Raw genomic sequence first — 18148 nt, 5'->3', positions numbered from 1 at the left:
CGCCTTCAATTATACTTAAATACCACTGTTAAATACTGCAACATTCAATTGAAAAAGCAGGGCTTTAAGTCTCTTGATGAATAAGTGGCCTATTTTATGTGGAAACGGAGCTGTAATTAATTTGAGATAATGCAGAACATGAAATGAGAGTGGCCTAAAATCCCTGACCTGTATTTATCAAAATGCCTTTGTGATTTGACTTCAAATGACAGAAGTCCTTTTGTAGTAACAGCTCTGCAGCATCCACCATAGAAATCTGCTTTAATACAAAAATGGTAATGAACACTGAACATCCAAAAACAAATCAACACTTGACACAAATGGGAACAATCCATCTGCGTGAAATACCACAGTAACAATCTAGTGCAATGAACCATACCAAAGAACTCTTAAAGTTAAACAATGTCAGCATATGAAATCAAAACACACAGCTCTATAAAGATCATCGCCTGAGGAACACTGTGTTGTGACAGATGATATGTAAAGCAAAGGTTTACATGAAAGTTGTCTGACAGGTACATTTACATTTACATTTAATCATTTAGCAGACGCTTTTATCCAAAGCGACTTACAAATGAGAACAATAGAAGCAGTCAGGTCAACAAGAGAACAACAATAGCATAGGTAGGTATTTTTTTTTTTTTTAATAAAAAGACAAGAAAAAGAAAAGTGCTAGTGTTAGTTGGTTAAGTGCAGGCGAAAAAGATGAGTCTTTAGCTGTTTTTTGAAAATGAATAAAGACTCAGCTGTACGAATTGAGATTGGGAGGTCATTCCACCAGCTGGGCACAGTCCAGGAAAAGGTCCTTGAGAGTGATTTTGAACTTCTTTGGGATGGTACCACAAGGCGTCGATCACTTGCAGAGCGCAAACTTCTGGAGGGCACATAAGATTTAATCAATGAGTTTAGGTAAGTTGGTGCCGTGCCAGTGCTCGTCTTGTAGGCTAGCATCAGTACCTTGAATTTGATGCGAGCAGCTACTGGTAGCCAGTGTAACCTGATGAGGAGCGGAGTAACGTGAGCTTTTTTTGGCTCATTGAAGACAACCCTCGCTGCTGCATTCTGGATCAATTGCAGAGGCTTGACAGTACATGCAGGAAGGCCCGCCAGGAGAGCATTACAATAGTCCAGTCTGGAGAGAATAAGAGCTTGGACAAGAAGTTGGGTTGCTTGCTCTGACAGGAAGGGTCTAATCTTCCTAATGTTGTATAAGGCAAACCTGCAGGACCAGGTAGTTGTAGCAATGTGGTCTGTGAAGCTTAACTGATGATCCATCACAACTCCTAGGTTTCTAGCTGTCCTCGAAGGAGTAATGGTTGATTAGCCCAGCTGTATAGAGAAGTTGTGATGAAGCAATGGGTTAACTGGAATCACCAGGAGTTCTGTCTTCGTAAGGTTAAGCTGAAGGTGATGGTCATTCATCCAGCTAGAGATGTCACTCAGACAGGCTGAAATGCGAGCAGCTACCGTCGGGTCATCTGGTTGGAATGAGAGGTAGAGTTGGGTGTCATCAGCGTAGCAGTGATAAGAAAAGCCATGCTTCTGAATGACAGATCCTAATGATGTCATGTAGATTGAGAAGAGAAGTGGTCCAAGTACTGAGCCTTGAGGAACCCCAGTAGCAAGGTGGTGTGACTTTGAAACATCACCCCTCCAAGACACACTGAAGGATCTGTCAGAGAGGTAGGACTTAACCCACAGGAGTGCTGTTCCAGAGATGCCCATCTTTCTGAGGGTGGACAGGAGAATCTGGTGATTAACAGTGTCAAAAGCAGCAGAAAGGTCCAGTAAGATGAGTACCGAGGATTTTGAAGCTGCTCTTGCTAGTCGCAGGGCTTCAGTAACCGAGAGCAGAGCAGTCTCAGTTGAGTGGCCACTTTTGAAGCCAGATTGGTTGCTGTCCAGGAGGTTGTTCTGTACAAGGAACATAGAAAACTGGTTGAACACCGCTCGCTCAAGTGTCTTTGCAATGAATGGAAGAAGGGATACCGGTCTGTAGTTTTCAAGAAGCGCTGGATTTAGAGATGGTTTCTTGAGCAGTGGGCTTACCCGAGCCTGCTTGAATGCTGAGGGAAATGTTCCAGAGTGAAGAGAGGAGTTGATAACGTGAGTAAGCGAAGGTATGACTGAAGAAGAGATCACTTGAAGGAGGTGAGTGGGGATCGGATCAAGTGGACAAGTAGTAGGATGATTGGACAGGAGAAGTTCGGAGACATCATCTCTGAGAGTGGGGAGAAGGAGGAGAAAGAGTGTGCATCGGTCATTGTGAAGTTGTCCTCAGTCTGCGGTGTGTAGAATTGGCCGCTGATGGATCTCGTCTTATTTGTGAAGAAAACTGCAAAGTCATCCGCTGTAAGAGTCGATGGAGGAGGTGGTGGCGATGGATTATGAAGAGAAGAGAAAGTCTTGAAGAGTGTCAGAGCGTCACAACAGCTGTTAATTTTGTTGTGGTAGTAGGATGTTTTAGCCGTGAAGACATTTGAAGAGAAGGAAGAGAGGAGAGACTGATACATACTGAGGTCTGTAGAGTTTCTTGATTTCTGCCATTTCCTCTCTGCAGCCCTGAGTTTAGAGCGATGTTCACGGAGAACCTCAGACAGCCAGGGGGCAGATGGGGCAGTGCGTGCTGGTCTAGACAACAGTGGGCAAAAGTTGTCCAAGCAAGATGTTAAAGTGGAGCAAAGAGTGTCCGTAGCGCTGTTTGTGTTTAGAGCAGAGAACTGAGAGAGTGCAGGAAGCGAGGATGAAACCACAGAAGATAGGAGAGATGGAGAGAGTGAGCGTAGGTTCCGTCGAAAGGTGACCTGCGTTGGAGTGTGAGGCACTTCAGGAGTAAGTGCTAGGTTAGCAGTAATGAGGAAGTGGTCTGAGTTGTGCAGTGGAGCAACTGAAGAGTTGTCCACAGAGCAACAGCGCGTGTAGATGAGGTCCAGTTGGTTGCCTGATTTGTGAGTCGCTGTAGTAGACACTAGCTTGAGATCAAATGAGGCGAGCAGAGTTTTGAAGTCAGCAGCCTGGGGTTTATCTAGGTTCTGACAAGTGCTTTCTAAACAGCTAATTAAGTACTTTCACTGGCTTTGGCCACGCCTCACTATTTAGCAGATCGAAACCAGGCAGTCCCGCGATAGGCAAACGCAAAACCAAGCGCCACTTTCAGCACGTATTAACCAGGGTAAGACACACACAATTTAAACCAAAAACTTTCCTAGCAATGACGATCACACACTAGTCTGATGAGAAAACAAGGCAAAACACTCACAAGCTGCTGTCCTTCTCTGTAGCTCGACTGTTTCTTCTGACAAGTGCTTTCTAAACAGCTAATTAAGTACTTTCACTGGCTTTGGCCACGCCTTACTATTTAGCAGATCAAAACCAGGCAGGCCCGCGATAGGCAAACGCAAAACCAAGCGCCACTTTCAGCACGTATTAACCAGGGTAAGACACACAATTTAAACCAAAAACTTTCCTAGCAATGACGATCACACACTAGTCTGATGAGAAAACAAGGCAAAACACTCACAAGCTGCTGTCCTTCTCTGTAGCTCGACTGTTTCTTCTGACAAGTGCTTTCTAAACAGCTAATTAAGTACTTTCACTGGCTTTGGCCACGCCTCACTATTTAGCAGATCGAAACCAGGCAGTCCCGCGATAGGCAAACACAAAACCAAGCGCCACTTTCAGCACGTATTAACCAGGGTAAGACACACACAATTTAAACCAAAAACGTTCCTAGCAATGACGATCACACACTAGTCTGATGAGAAAACAAGGCAAAACACTCACAAGCTGCTGTCCTTCTCTGTAGCTCGACTGTTTCTTCTGACAAGTGCTTTCTAAACAGCTAATTAAGTACTTTCACTGGCTTTGGCCACGCCTCACTATTTAGCAGATCGAAACCAGGCAGTCCCGCGATAGGCAAACGCAAAACCAAGCGCCACTTTCAGCACGTATTAACCAGGGTAAGACACACACAATTTAAACCAAAAACTTTCCTAGCAATGATGATCACACACTAGTCTGATGAGAAAACAAGGCAAAACACTCACAAGCTGCTGTCCTTCTCTGTAGCTCGACTGTTTCTTCTGTGTAAGATAACAACAACTGATTCACCATATTCTAATACAATCACAGAATGTCACAGAGGAGCCCTCATGCAACAAACCAAATTTGCAGAAAAGAAACACCATTTTTATCTTTAAACACTTTAAAGTTATTCAAAACGGTTTTGTACCAATATCCTGGGGAGGAAAAAACAGCAGCAAAGATTGTAGGTAGGTAAATTTTGGTATCACTTGAGACCACTAATTTGAAGGTCTTTTGAATGCACGAGTCGTTATCTACAAGTTATCATTTAGCTTATCCCAAAATGGAAAGGCACTTTCATACACTAAGTTTCTTCCTTTAGAGCTTAAAGCGTTAGTTCACCCAAAAATGAAAATTATGTCATTAATAACTCACCCTCATGTCATTCCAAACCAGTAAGACCTCCATTTATCTTCGGAACACAGTGTAAGATATTTTAGATTTAGTCCAAGAGCTCTCAGTCCCTCCATTGAAACTGTGGGTACGGTATACTGTCCATGTCCAGAAAGGTAAGAAAAACATAATCAAAGTAGTCCATGTGACATCAGAGGGTCAGTTAGAATATTTTGAAGCATCGAAAATACATTTTGGTCTAAAAATAGCAAAAACTAAGATTTTATTCAGCATTGTCTTCTCTTCCGTGTCTGTTGTGAGAGAGTTCAAAACAAAGCAGTTTGTCATATACGGTTTGTGAACGAATCATACGATGTGACCGGATCTTTTTGAACCAGTTCACCAAATCGAACTGAATCGTTTTAAACGGTTCGCGTATCCAATACGCATTAATCTACAAATGACTTAAGCTGTTAACTTTTTTAATGTGGCTTACACTCCCTCTGAGTTCAAACAAACCAATATCCCGGAGTAATTCATGTACTCAAACAGTACACTGACTGAACTGCTGTGAAGAGAGAACTGGAGATGAACACCGAGCCGAGCCAGATAATGACTCTTTCACGAGTCAAGAACCGTTTCTGTCAGACGCGTCCGATTCGAGAACCATAGACAGTAAAAGAAATGGACACAGCGACCCCATTGGAATTCAATTGAGACAAGTGAAGCCCATTTTTAGCGATTTTTAGCACTTCGGTTTCTGACGCGCAGACTCAAACTAAGCTTGATGACGTCAGCAACCTGTCTGACAGATGTAAATCTTCTAGTAGCTGTGCGTGCAAACTGCCATCGTTAATCTTGCAGAGACGGCGAGCTTGAGCGGGGAGTTCTTTGGCGTGAGTGAGCAGAAGTAAGTATTCTGATTAATTCTTTTGTATAGTATTTTAAAATGTAACGCCAGGGCTTGTATCTATGGGCTTCTCTCTTGACGTCTCCCCGATTGCCTGCGAGATTCTCCTCCTGATACTCGACAATGTATAAAGGGCTCCATTACCTTCTATGTTACATTATGGCCCCGTAGAAACAGTTTTTGTAAAAATAGACTAACGATTGCGTCATAACCACTCGACTCTCTGTCGCACAGTAGAGAAATTACCGTGCGACAGAGAGTCGAGTGGTTATGACACAATCGTTAGTCTATTTTTACAAAAATTGTTTCTACGGGGCCATAATGTAACATAGAAGGTAATGGAGCCCTTTATACATTGTCGAGTATCTTTAGAAATAAATAATGGACAAATGGAGTCTTTAAACGCCTCAGATGTAAAGTTTTTCGCTGTCAAAGTGACACCAAAATGAATGGGAGTCAATGGGATGCTAACGCAAGTGAAGTTCTGCTACAAGATGGCGGTACGCGGCCGACTTCAACTTCCGGTCGACTTCCTTCCCGCCTGTCGAGAACCGAGGAGCTGATGATACTGCGCATGTGTGATTCAGCGTGAAGCAGACCGACACAGAGCGTCTGAACCGAACTGATTCTTTTGGTGATTGATTCTGAACTGATTCTGTGCTAATGTTATGAGCCCAGGTGAACCGAAGTCTTGCAATCATCGCCAATGACGCCATTACGTCGAGCGCAAAAGAACAGGTGAACCGTTTTCTTCAACCGATTTATTGAATCGAACTGTCCGTAAGAACTACTGGTTAACCAGAAAACTGATGCAACCAGTTCTTGACTCATGAACGAGTCATTATCTGGCTCGGCTCGGTGTTTATCTTCAGTTCTCTCTTCACATCAGTTCAGTCAGTGTACTGTTTGAGTACATGAATTACTCCGGGATATTGGTTTGTTTTAACTCAGAGGGACTGTCAGCCAAATTAAAAAGTTAACAGCTCAAATCATTTGTGGATGAATGCGTGTTGGAGATGCGAACCGTTTAAAACGATTCAGTTCGATTTGGTGAACTGGTTCAAAAAGATCCGGTTACATCGAATGATTTGTTTGCGAACCGGATATGACAAACTGCTTTGTTTTGAACTCTCTCACAACAGACACAGAAGCGAAGACAATGCTGAATAAAGTCGTAGTTTTTGCTATTTTTAGACCAAAATGTATTTTTTTTGATGCTTCAAAATATTCTGACCCTCTGATGTCACATGGACTACTTTGATGATGTTTTTCTTACCTTTCTGGACATGGACAGTATACCGTACACACAGTTTCAATGGAGGGACTGAGAGCTCTCGGACTAAATCTAAAATATCTTAAACTCTGTTCCGAAGATAAATGGAGGTCTAACTGGTTTGGAACGACATGAGGGTGAGTTATTAATGACAATTTTCATTTTTGGGTGAATTTACGCTTTAAGATGGAAAGTAAGCATCATAACATTGTTGACCATTAAATATTTTTTAACTATGTTTTAAAAAGACTCAAACTGAATATTTCAACCGAACTACAAATTCACAATTCAGGATTAAGGAAATGTGATGGGATATGTCTAACCTTTAAGAACACTTCAGCTTTTCATCCTAAAATATACTAAATGTAATGTCCTGTTTACAATGTCAAATGTCTAAAGCCTTTTAAACCATCTGTTGTGTCAGTGATGGCCTCCTACTTACACAACTAATGCACAAAACGTATAGAGTGGAGTCCAAAAGAACAACAAAAGTTTTATTTGAAACGTAATTCATTTCTAGATCAAAGTAATTTTGTGACATTTATTCTTAGGAGCATTTATGCCCAATTCCAGCAATTTCTTTATGCCCATGAGCAAGACTGTTCTTCAGAATATATATACATATATATTTATTTTTACACAGCCAAACAGCATGATGTAGTTCAAATTGACACAGTTTGGCAGATTAAAGACAACACTACCACAGTCACTAATTACCCCAAACTGCTCTTGTGAGATCCAATTTCAAAGCATTGATATCCATTGCTATTTCCTCACTTGATTTTGTTGGAAGTATGACAGTAATGTGGCTGTGAAAGCAATTGTTGCATCTTTAGTTCACATTGTGTGTGCAAGAGCCTAAATGTGTGTTTGGTGGAAGGGCACGTGTCAAAAGAGATGTGATGATCAGAGAGAGAGAGAGAGAGAGAGTGAGGGGATGCGACAGACTGAGAAAAAAGCTTTTCTTCCCGTCTCTCCAAATCATCTAGTGCGTGCTGGCTCAATCAGGCATCTCTCCAATCTCTCTCTTGCACACAGCCGAACACACACACACACACACACCTGCTACTATCACACACTCATTGAACATTCCAGATGGGGAGTTCATTCATCCAGTGAAGGTGGGCGACTGCTGTTGAGGAATAAGCATTATGGAACGTTCCCAGCTTTGTTTTTCTTCTTGAGTTTCTTGAGTTTGTACACGTGAAATGTCTTGTTTTTGAACACTCGTGTGAAGAGGGTTAAATACGGAGGCATGTCGCTCTTAATGGCCTCACAAAAACGTGGGTGAGTCGCAGGGATGAGGTCCAGCTCGTTTTCACCTGGGCCATCCATGATCTGTAATAAAAACACAAACAAATTATTATTGAAATGGTGCTACTTTTCTATAAGCTGATATTTCTTAACAGTGAAAAATAAAGGGCATATTCTCAGATGAAGAAGAGTCTCAGAAGCCTTCTTTTAAAGAGCATTCTTTATCTTTCAAATCTTAGAGAAAGTGTGCCCTGAGGTTTTTTAAACATTTACTTTGAGATATATTCCCAAATTAACAGAAAGGCCTTGAAATGCTGCTGTGAGATTAAGCACCCAGAGATAGAAAGAACTGCCACCCATGGGGGAGATCAGAGCGAAATTGAAAAAAAAAGAAAAAATAAATAAATAAATACAAATATCCCACACAACACATGGCTGTTTTGGGGGCCATTGATAATACATATACACTCCTTCATTGGTAGTTCTGTCTGCAATTAGCAAGCTTTAATTAAACCAGATATGTTTAATCAAGGTTCGAATAATGTATGCACACAGAACATGTTACAAGAGTGAATCTTATACAAGCTGCTGGAGGCAGACTGAGGAAAGAAATCAGGTTTCATCAAACGAGAAAGCGAGCGAGGCTCTTTTACTGGCAGCTCGAAGTCGGATAAGAGGAGCAAGTGAGGCAAACTTCTGTGAGATCTTTCAAAGGCATGGCATTCATCTCAGACACATGAATGACAACTGCTGACAAGCTATTTTCAGCTGGAGCTTTTTGCCAGGATGTGGGGGATATTTTTTTTATTTTCTTCTTTTTTTAAAAAAAGCTGACATGTGCACATACATTACACAAAGTGCTGCAACTTAGAAGTTGGAAATTTTGCTTTTGTCAGATATTATGCACAACTGTAATCAACTACAAAAGAACAATCAAGCTACCCAAGCAAAAAGACTAACTTAAGCTAAATTGCGCACAGGGTGAAACAGTATTTAATAACTATGAGCTGTGGGTGAGTGAGAATATCTCAGTTACGTATGGTAACCCTCGTTCCCTGAAGGAGGTAACTGAGACGTCAAGTCGGTGACTGACAATATGGGATATCGCTTCGATAGACCAATCTACTTCGAGTGTAAACTAAACGAGCCAATTCACATTGCCATGCAATTATTGCATCCAGTTGCTGCTGATCACAGCATGAGTATAATAAGGCAGCAGGTGCAATGCATACCAGGATTTCACTGAGGAGCCGAGCCGGTGACCCGGCGGCTCAGCGGTGGTACAACAACTGTTGCGACGGGACCTGACTTCTCAGTTCCCTCCTTCAGGGAATGAGTGTTACCATACATAACCAAGACATTCCCTTTCAGTCAGTCACTCTCGAAATGACCGTGACCGACGTATTGGGATCCCTACCAAAACACCATGGGTGCTGCCCCTTCCAGTGCCCTGTGCGAGCCGCCTGCACCCCTATTTGGTGTAGGCCAGGGCTCGGAAGTAGTTCCATTCACCTTTGTCAAAGCACTACCACACTGAGTGAGATTGGATAACACTGGGAAAATGTAACCGTTTTACTAGGAACAGGGACACTGCAGAAGCCCCATCCTTCCTGAAGGAGTTTTCGGAAGCAAATACACATATAGCATCCGTTTAGGTGTATATGGAGAAAATGGAGGTGATTGTAACCCTCTTGGAAGACAGAAGTCTGCCAGGGAAACACAGGCTCTAAGGCTATACCGTGGACTGTACACATATGAGTACCGCTTAGGTCTCAATATTGGACCCAGCCTTCAACAGTTCTCATGGATTCATCGTGAAGGCCTGGCACCGGATGTTCCACAACGTCTGGCTGCCGAAGGTGATGAGGATCTCAACAGGGTCTACAGTATGGAGACTCTGGATCAGTTTTAGCAAGATGACACTATCTGATGGCCTTTCGTTGCCACTACTGATTTGAGGTGAGAACACCATTCCCCTTCTGCCGGCCTCCGTAACAGACAAAGAGCTGATCTGAGGTCCTGAAGCTTTGTGTCTGGTCTACATAGCATCTTAATGCTTGGACGGGACAGAGCAAAGCCAGGGCTGGGTCTGCCTCCTCCGGGGGCAGTGCTTGCAGCTTCACCATATGGTCTTTGAAGGGAGTAGTGGGAACCTTGGGCACGCAGCCAGGCTGGGGCCTCAGGATTACCTGGGAGTCAGCCGTCCCAAACTCTAGGTACAAATCGTCGACCGAAAATGCGTGTAGTTCCCATACCCTCTTGATGGGGGCCAGTGCAAACAGGAGCAGTTTTTTCAATTAAAGAAACTTTAGGTCAGCTGAATGCAAGGGCTCGATTGGGCCCAAGATGGTACAGAGGGGGGCCGGGAAGGATTTAACCTCCCAGCCCCTCTAAGGAACCTGATGATGAGGTTATGCTTACCTAGACTTCCCATTCACAGGGTCATGATATGCAGCAATAGCAGCAACCTGGACTTTGAGGGTGAAGGGAGACAGCCTTCGCTCCAGCCTTTGCTGCAGAAAGGAAGCACAACCGTAATCGGGCATCTCCGGAGGTCTTCTCAGTGAGAAGAACACCACTCAATGAACAGGTTCCACTTCAAGGCGTAAGTGTGTCTCGTAGATGGTGCTCTCGACAAAGTGATGGTGATAGCTACCTCCTGGGGTAGGTCACCTAGAACCTCTGCGTGTGCCAAACGATGACCCGTCTCTGAGCCAGCAGATCCTTCCTCAGAGGAATCGGCCAAGGAGGGGCTGTCATGAGGAGCACTAGTTTGGGGAACCAGGTCAGAGTGGGCCAATATGGCACCACCAGCAAGACTTGCTACTCATCCTCCTGGACTTTGCACAGTGTCTGTGTGAGAAGACTCACTGGGGGAAACGCATATTAGCATAGGCTCTGCGGCCAGTTGAGTGACAATGCGTCCGAGCCGAGTGTTCCCTCGGTCAGGGAGTAGAACAAGTGACAGTGAGAGGTCTCTGGAGAAGCAAACAGGTCTACCTGAGCGGCTCCGAAACATCTCCAAATCAGCTGGACTGTCAGGGGATGGAGTCGCCAAGGCACCAAGATATGGCATTGAGAACCAGCGCGAGCCACCCCGAGATCATGGGTGATTTAGGGAAATTATCTTTTATGTGATGAGGTGCAGAGGAGAATTGGGGGTAATGCACAACAGGGGGTAATGCAACCTGAAGTGCGCAACCCACTTGACACAGGAATGACCACCGCTGAAGCGCCATACTGCCAACACCAAAAGCTTCCAAGAGTGCACTGAACTTGTAGCTCACTGAGAACACTTGGATTGGATGGCTCCGCATCGAAAAGCTGGTATGCATTGCACCTGCTGCCTTATTATACTCACACTGTGATCAGCGACAGCTGGGTGCAATAATTGCATGCCATTGTGCATTGGCTTGTTTAGTTTACACTTGTAGTAGAATTCGTCGGTCAACGACATGACGTAGAGAGAGACTGACTGAAAGGGAACAAGATGATGTGACAAAATTAAAAATGTAAGCATCAACTTTACAGTTAAAGAAATTTTACATGAGAAATGAAAACACCTCAGAGAGCTGAAAAGATTTCCAATATAAAAATAATCAACCAAGAGCTTAGCATCTAACCCAAATGATATTTGTTTATTGCCACTTGAGGATTCAGTAAAGAGCAAAGTTGTTAGTTTTAGCTGCTGAAAAAAAGTCTCTGGTTCTTGCAAAGAAACTTTAATTTAAATGGAACGAGTGTGGTGTGTGTGTGGGCATGAACTGGAGAAGATGTGTGTGACCTACATGTCCGTTTGCCAGGTCGAGCAGGTCCCTCAGCCTACAACCACGGCTGTGCCTGCGCTCATAGCAGATGCTGTCCTCCAGTACGATATAGTCCGCTCCAACCGAACAGAGAACTTTATGAACCTCCTCAGCAGACTGACGTGCATAGATCTGATATACCTGCAGGGAATGAAAAGGGCAAAGATGGGAGAAAGATATATATTAGGTGCTGTAGTTTAGAAGTTAAAGACTGCAGATTCATTGTTTGTGTGGTAAAAATGTACTGCAAGGTGCTCCAGGAAAAGGTCTCTAAATGAAGGACAACAGAAAATCAAAGTAGTTTGGAGTTTTGAATGACAAACTGTGATGAAAATCTATTGACCTTTTCTTCAATGGCTAAAAACAAGAGAAAAAAATGTTGTGGTTTGGGGGTGAAATGTTCGGCTTTATGAAGAGATTCAATCAAAACGAATACTTCTATATGGTAGGGATGTTCGAAGCTGCATATTGAACTGTAAAGTACTAATCTAATCGGCGGGAAAAAGTCAGCAGACAGTTGCAGATTGTCTCAAAATGAACAAAACTTTCAACATCTCAGAGAAAGAGCAGACATGGATAAATTAGAAAAAAGATTGTGTGACAACTCGAAAGAAAATTTAACTGTCTAAAATGAACAAACAGTTAGGAGAAAATCAGATGGGTATCAGTATATTGGACCTGTGCATTATGTCCTAAAGTGACAGCAGTCTAAAATACCTGCTACTGTCTGTGTCCTTAATTTTACAGAAAGAAGACCATGTTCCTCTTCTTGTTTTTTTTTTTTTTTTTGGAAAAGTAATTTTATTTAATTTAAGATGTCGTGGAAATAAAAACTGGATATGTATTGCATGTTCAACAGATTTATTCCTAGAACCTATAATGAGTTTATCTCTTTTAATTTTAGAGAAATGCTTAATGCATGAACTAAACTAACACATTTATTTAATTAATATAACTAAACCATTTGATCTTATGATATTTAGCTGGACTAAAACTAGATTAAAACTAAAACAAACCACTAAAAAGTGGTTTTAATCTAAAGACTATGACTAAAAATAAATTTACTGTCAGAATTAACACTAATTAGCATGTTTAGCAAATGCTAATTATGTCACTGTTGAAAAGGCCAAGCTGCCGAAAATCACTGATGCATTGTAAGGCACTTATTAATAGACATGTTATTAAACATTTGTGCATGAAAAGAAGGCAATTAAACATTTTAACGTCAGTCATTTTTTGCATTTGTCGTAATAGATCAAGCAGAAATACAGCATGCAGAAAAAATGCTAGAGTACTGCATACACAGTTTCACATACCATTAAATATATATTTACAGTATTTAAATTAATGGAGCAATATGGCAGCATAATTGAGGACGGTATGTTAAGATTTGACATTTCCGTATATCACAAGGAGATGCAGTTCAACGTGGCAGAAAGGCTGTGGTAAATTCAGTGGTACGGTTTTTATGCCCTTTTTATTAGCAGATGTCGACAGACTATCACAACTAAAACTCATTTTCTCATGAGCCACAGATGCATACTATACAGAAAAGAGAACAGAACACTCTGATGAAATCCATGGCAAACGACCAAACAACATTACTGTTGCAAGAATCGCCAACCTAATAAGCCTCACAATAACACTGGAAAATGAATTATGGATTCATAATATATTCGCTAATATGACGTATGGTTATTTATGGACAATTTTCCCTCACAAAATGTAAATAAATATAAAATATTATTTTGTATGGATGTAAAAAATAATGGCATTGCATTTATGTTGCATTTTCTCAAATGAGGCAATAAGCACCTCATCACCTCAGTCTGATGAAAAAATAATCAACATTGCAAACATCAAATATTATGCGATATGAACTACAATAATGTTCAAACAAATATGCACTTTGCCTCCTTGAGCTCACTGTTTCAGGAAAGCTGCCACCTCTTGCTGTGACTGGCTGATCACATTGTCTTTCTGTCGACACGTTCATGCCCACCACTCATGCTTGTGATAGGTCCACAAATCATCATAAATCGGTATAATTGGTACAAATCATTGAACTAATTACAAAGTACACATCTCACCAACTTGGATATTATCACTTTATCATCACACCATATGTGAATTGAAAACAATGAAACAAGTTTATGACAGAGGCAGCTACTAACTAGAATTCAGCTTAGTTCAATTAAAGCAGCATGCTACTCTCAACTATTTATTTTAAAACTCCACAGTAAGAAATAAAAAAATACACAGTATACTTATTGTGGTATTAGCAAAGCCAGTATTTCTTTATATGTTGCACAGGCAAAATTATTTGCATTTATTTTCAGAAAAAGCAAATGTGGGTGATTACATTGTAAGTTTGTCCAAACTATATGAAAACCAATTTGATGTAATCCCGTGCCTTTCAAATGTAAAATATACCAAATACGCCATCTTATGAATCATAAAATTATTTTTATTACAAAACAGCTGTAAAACAAATTACAAATAATAAAAACTAAATAAAAAACTAAATATTATTTATTTTATTTTTTATTTTTTGGTGAAGGACATTGATGTAATTTGTATGTGGGATGGGTACAACATTTTCCCACCATGTCACAAACATTATTTTTGAAAGCCATTAAAAAAAAAATAAGAAAAATAATAGAAAAAATAATAGAATAATAGAAAAAAATAGCTTATGGAGCCTATGCAGAACACACAGAAAAAGCATTTCGAGTTAAGTGGTGGGAAGACACATAGTTTTTAGTCTTTTTTTCCCATAAGTATTTTTTCTTCATTCATTTTACCCATTAGGATTTTATTCCTAATGGGTTCATTCATTAAAGAGTTATAAGCCATGAACCAAACAAACCAGCTATGAGGAGAATCACATTACAAACTTCAATCTGAAGTAAAAAGTCTCTGAAAATCAGACAAAAAGACAAAGGAACAACAACTACAATCCCATGAAGCAATGAGAATGCCAATTTGAATCAAATTATACAATGGAGAAATATAAAACTCTATTTAAAATACTTATTTAAAGAGACTTTACACACTCATCATTGTTGTTTTCAATATTGTCATTTTAGTTATCTAAAATCCCTACCGTTATCCAAGAAGAATACAGAATAACTGCATCCAATAAGTTCAATAAATTGTTGAACTCCTATAGTTGTTATTTTTTAAGCAATATAACAGTTTAAAAATGCATAAAAATTAATTCAAGTATTTACTTGACTTGAATATAAACATGCACATGTATAATAGTTTTGGTTACTTTATAGTTCTTTATAGTTTAAAGTGTAAGGTACATTTTTGAAGGAGCATCTAATTGGGAACCTGCATAAACATCAAACTGAACTGGTACATGAATTAATATTTTGCTATGATAAAACTCAAATGCAGAAGGGACTTCTTCAAGCCTCCTCATTTTAAAGTCCTCACACACCCTTGCAACCTCTTGGCATGTCTCCATATGGAGAAACTCTGCTTTAATGTACTGATTTGATGGGTAATTTGGGTCTTTCTGGTTAGATCAATTCTCATCAATTCTGAATGAAGGAGGAACAGTACAGCAGAAGTCTGGTCTTCCACCAACTGTTCAGATCCATATTTTCTTCATCTGATTATCAGAAACCCTCTGACTTTGACCACCTCAACATTCTGCCTAGCAAACTCAAGCACTGAACCTCTGCTACAGACAAATGTCCCATAGTGAAGTCAAAAGGAAACATGACATTTTTTTTTTCAGACAGAAATAGAAAAGAAAGACAGCCAACACAATCAGAATTACAGCTCAGACAAGTCAGTGTACATTACACATTTTAATGAGGATGTTTTTATAGACAAGTGCCATATATCAGAGCAGTGCTGTGGAGTTTATTTCACTTCATAAAGACACCCACTGATGCGTCAACTTCCAACCACCTCAGTGAAAATCATAATTAAATTAATTATGCTAAAAGTCACACTTCTGCTGATGAGGCCACATATATAACACTGCATATGCCATTAAGAAAACCTTTATCATGATCTTCTTGATACGGCCCATTTGTAAGCTCATCAAGATTATCAGCTGATTTAAGGTACACACTTTTAGACTCCAATGCATTTATTTCTTCCAACAGTATCTAAAGAGTTTTTAGTGTTGTCTTCTGATTGATTGATTTATTGCTGCTTCATTTATTTCAATTAACATAATAGGGCATGATTGCAAAAGAGAAGATTTCATTCTTTCTTCATACGCTTCTGGGATGTTTTGCATTTTATATAATGCAGAGCTGGGTCTAATTGACCATATGTTCAGCTCTGAAACAAAATATTATTGTGTATATTTTAGGGCTGTAGCTATCGAATATTTTAGTAATCGAGTATTCTACCAAAAAATTCCATCGATAAATCGAGTAATCGGATAAAATGTGTTTTTGCTTAATTAAAGTGCAATATTATTTATGCAAGAGAAAATAAGACTCCTGGGTTTCTTAAAATGAACAACTAAGTTTCCTTTTTTAGAAAAAAAATATTTTTATTTTTTAAATGCATAGAATTGCAATGCATACATCAAAAATAAACATTTAATTATTACCCATTGTTTCTCTGTCTATACTTGTACTGTGAACAATGACAATAAAGTTGAAAGATGAACGAAGTGCATTTAAGTGCCATTCAGTTGGGGTTTTAAATAAAGCATTTTCTGAGATGCACATTAAACACATAAAACATTAATTTAATTTATCTTTTAATTATTGAAAATTAAGCAAACTTAACTTTTTGGTAAACAAAGGGGATTTACTATTAAAAATAAAACATGGAAGAAATGTTGTGATTAAACCTTAATTTGACTGATTTTTTTTAGTAGTAGGCTATGTAGATTCTGCTGAATAATAGTAATACATCTCTGGCAAATACTTGTCTAAAACAGGACTTTTATTTTGACGGGTTGACGTAGCTTTACAGTTCTGTGTATGTGATGTGACGCTAGTTTTACTCAAATCAAACGGTCAAATGCTCATGAAGTGACTGACAGAACAGTTCTGGAGATGTTGTTCATGTGTTCATGTGTTTTTATGACTGGATTTCACGATTCCCTCCGCGTTTTCTCCATCGCTGAAATCATAGGGCCCTAGTTGTGGTATGCCAGCTCTATCTTGCACTGGACACACGCCACGATATTCTCTTTACGTTTTGCCCGCGCCCTCAAATCAAAACACTGCTGACTCCTTGCAGTATGCGATTTCGGAAGCAGCACTTGTGTCTCCTTCCGCTTTGTGGGTGACGTAAACGCGTTGTGTCACATAAAAAAAAATCATTGCGAAAGAACCTGACGTGAGATTTTAAATAAATTAAAAGAGGCTTCGAGGCAGAGGAATTATCCTCGATCATTTTTTGTAATCGAGTTACTCGAGGAATCGTTTCAGCCCTAGTATATTTTATGTAAATTATATTCATTAAATAAAATGTGTATACTTTTTTTACTACTGCACAATTGTAATCCAGTACACAATGATTGCTGATTGTGTCTTTAAAAAAAATTGTCCAGAATGGTGTTGTTTGCTGCATTTTAGTATTGACACCAAATAAACAAAAACACATCCCGGAAGTTGAGTCAATTTTTGTCCCAGGAGAAATGGAGTTCCTAGATATAATAGAACTTGGATTGGATTCATGTAAATCAATCCTGAGACTCTTACCTGTCTGGTCCTCTCTCTCAGTGCCTGGTCCTCATAGTGCGGATGGTTTGTCAATACTCTCCCCGTACACAGCTTAATTCCTGCCAACAGCTGCATGCTGCCTGCAAACACCGCCCGTTTGGGTGTCTTCAATCTGTCAAGAAAAACAAAAAAAGGAAAAAAACATGAGAAAGCTCCGTTACATACACTTCTCAAGTTTCACTAATATTTCAGGACAGGCACAAGGGGACTGGGTGTGTAGTGGTGGCATTTATGAGAAAAGCTAAACCTGCAGACATTTATTTCAGGTGAAGGTAGAAATGTGAAATGGTTCAGTGAGGAGGGACACAGTCGTTTGTACACTCCCATCACCCATGGCTGAAATGCAGAAGGTTTGAAGTCTACTGCAGGCTTAAAAAGCACTCTGTCTGTCTGGATGAGATCTGTGTCCTGTTATTTTATATATGTGCCTGGCATGGAAGAAAGTGCTGAAGCTGTATGGTATTTGAATAGCCTGACGGATGTTTCAGAGACCATCTGTTTATCAAAACATAAAGTTTCAAAATCAGCTTCAACATTTTACACAACATCCTATTCCTCAGTATTAGTATCTACACCAGACAGAAGCCTCTGGGAGAAGAAAAGATGTTTCATAACTTTTGTTGTTAATGGTATTTTGGGGCAAATTTTGTATTTTTGAATGCAGCCAAATTTGCCAGATTTCAGCATGAGCAGATAGTGTAACATCCCCTTATCCTCAAAAACCATCAAAAAAAAAAAAAAAAAAACTGCACAAGCTAAAAGAAAAAATATATATATC

General features: G+C 40.1%; 1 protein-coding gene across 3 annotated transcripts in view; it reads right to left on the bottom strand.

Annotated features, from left to right (window-relative positions):
- Nucleotides 1-7581: 7581 nt before the first annotated feature.
- dpy19l3 (dpy-19 like C-mannosyltransferase 3) overlaps nt 7582-18148 on the bottom strand; it is a 49451-nt gene continuing 38884 nt past the window's right edge. For all 3 annotated transcript variants that reach the window (XM_059534384.1, XM_059534376.1, XM_059534366.1), the window contains 3 exons: nt 17350-17482; nt 11642-11800; nt 7582-7937 (listed from right to left, as the gene is read on the bottom strand). In XM_059534384.1, coding sequence (XP_059390367.1) covers nt 7749-7937; nt 11642-11800; nt 17350-17482 — 481 coding nt within the window. In that variant the 3' untranslated portion in view covers nt 7582-7748. The remainder of the gene's footprint in view (nt 7938-11641; nt 11801-17349; nt 17483-18148) is intronic.

The sequence above is a fragment of the Carassius carassius genome, chromosome 3 (genome assembly GCF_963082965.1).
Source record: "Carassius carassius chromosome 3, fCarCar2.1, whole genome shotgun sequence".
Lineage (NCBI taxonomy): Eukaryota > Metazoa > Chordata > Actinopteri > Cypriniformes > Cyprinidae > Carassius > Carassius carassius.
The sequence above is the reverse complement of the archived record's forward strand: the minus strand, read 5'-3'. Positions and strand labels throughout refer to the sequence as shown.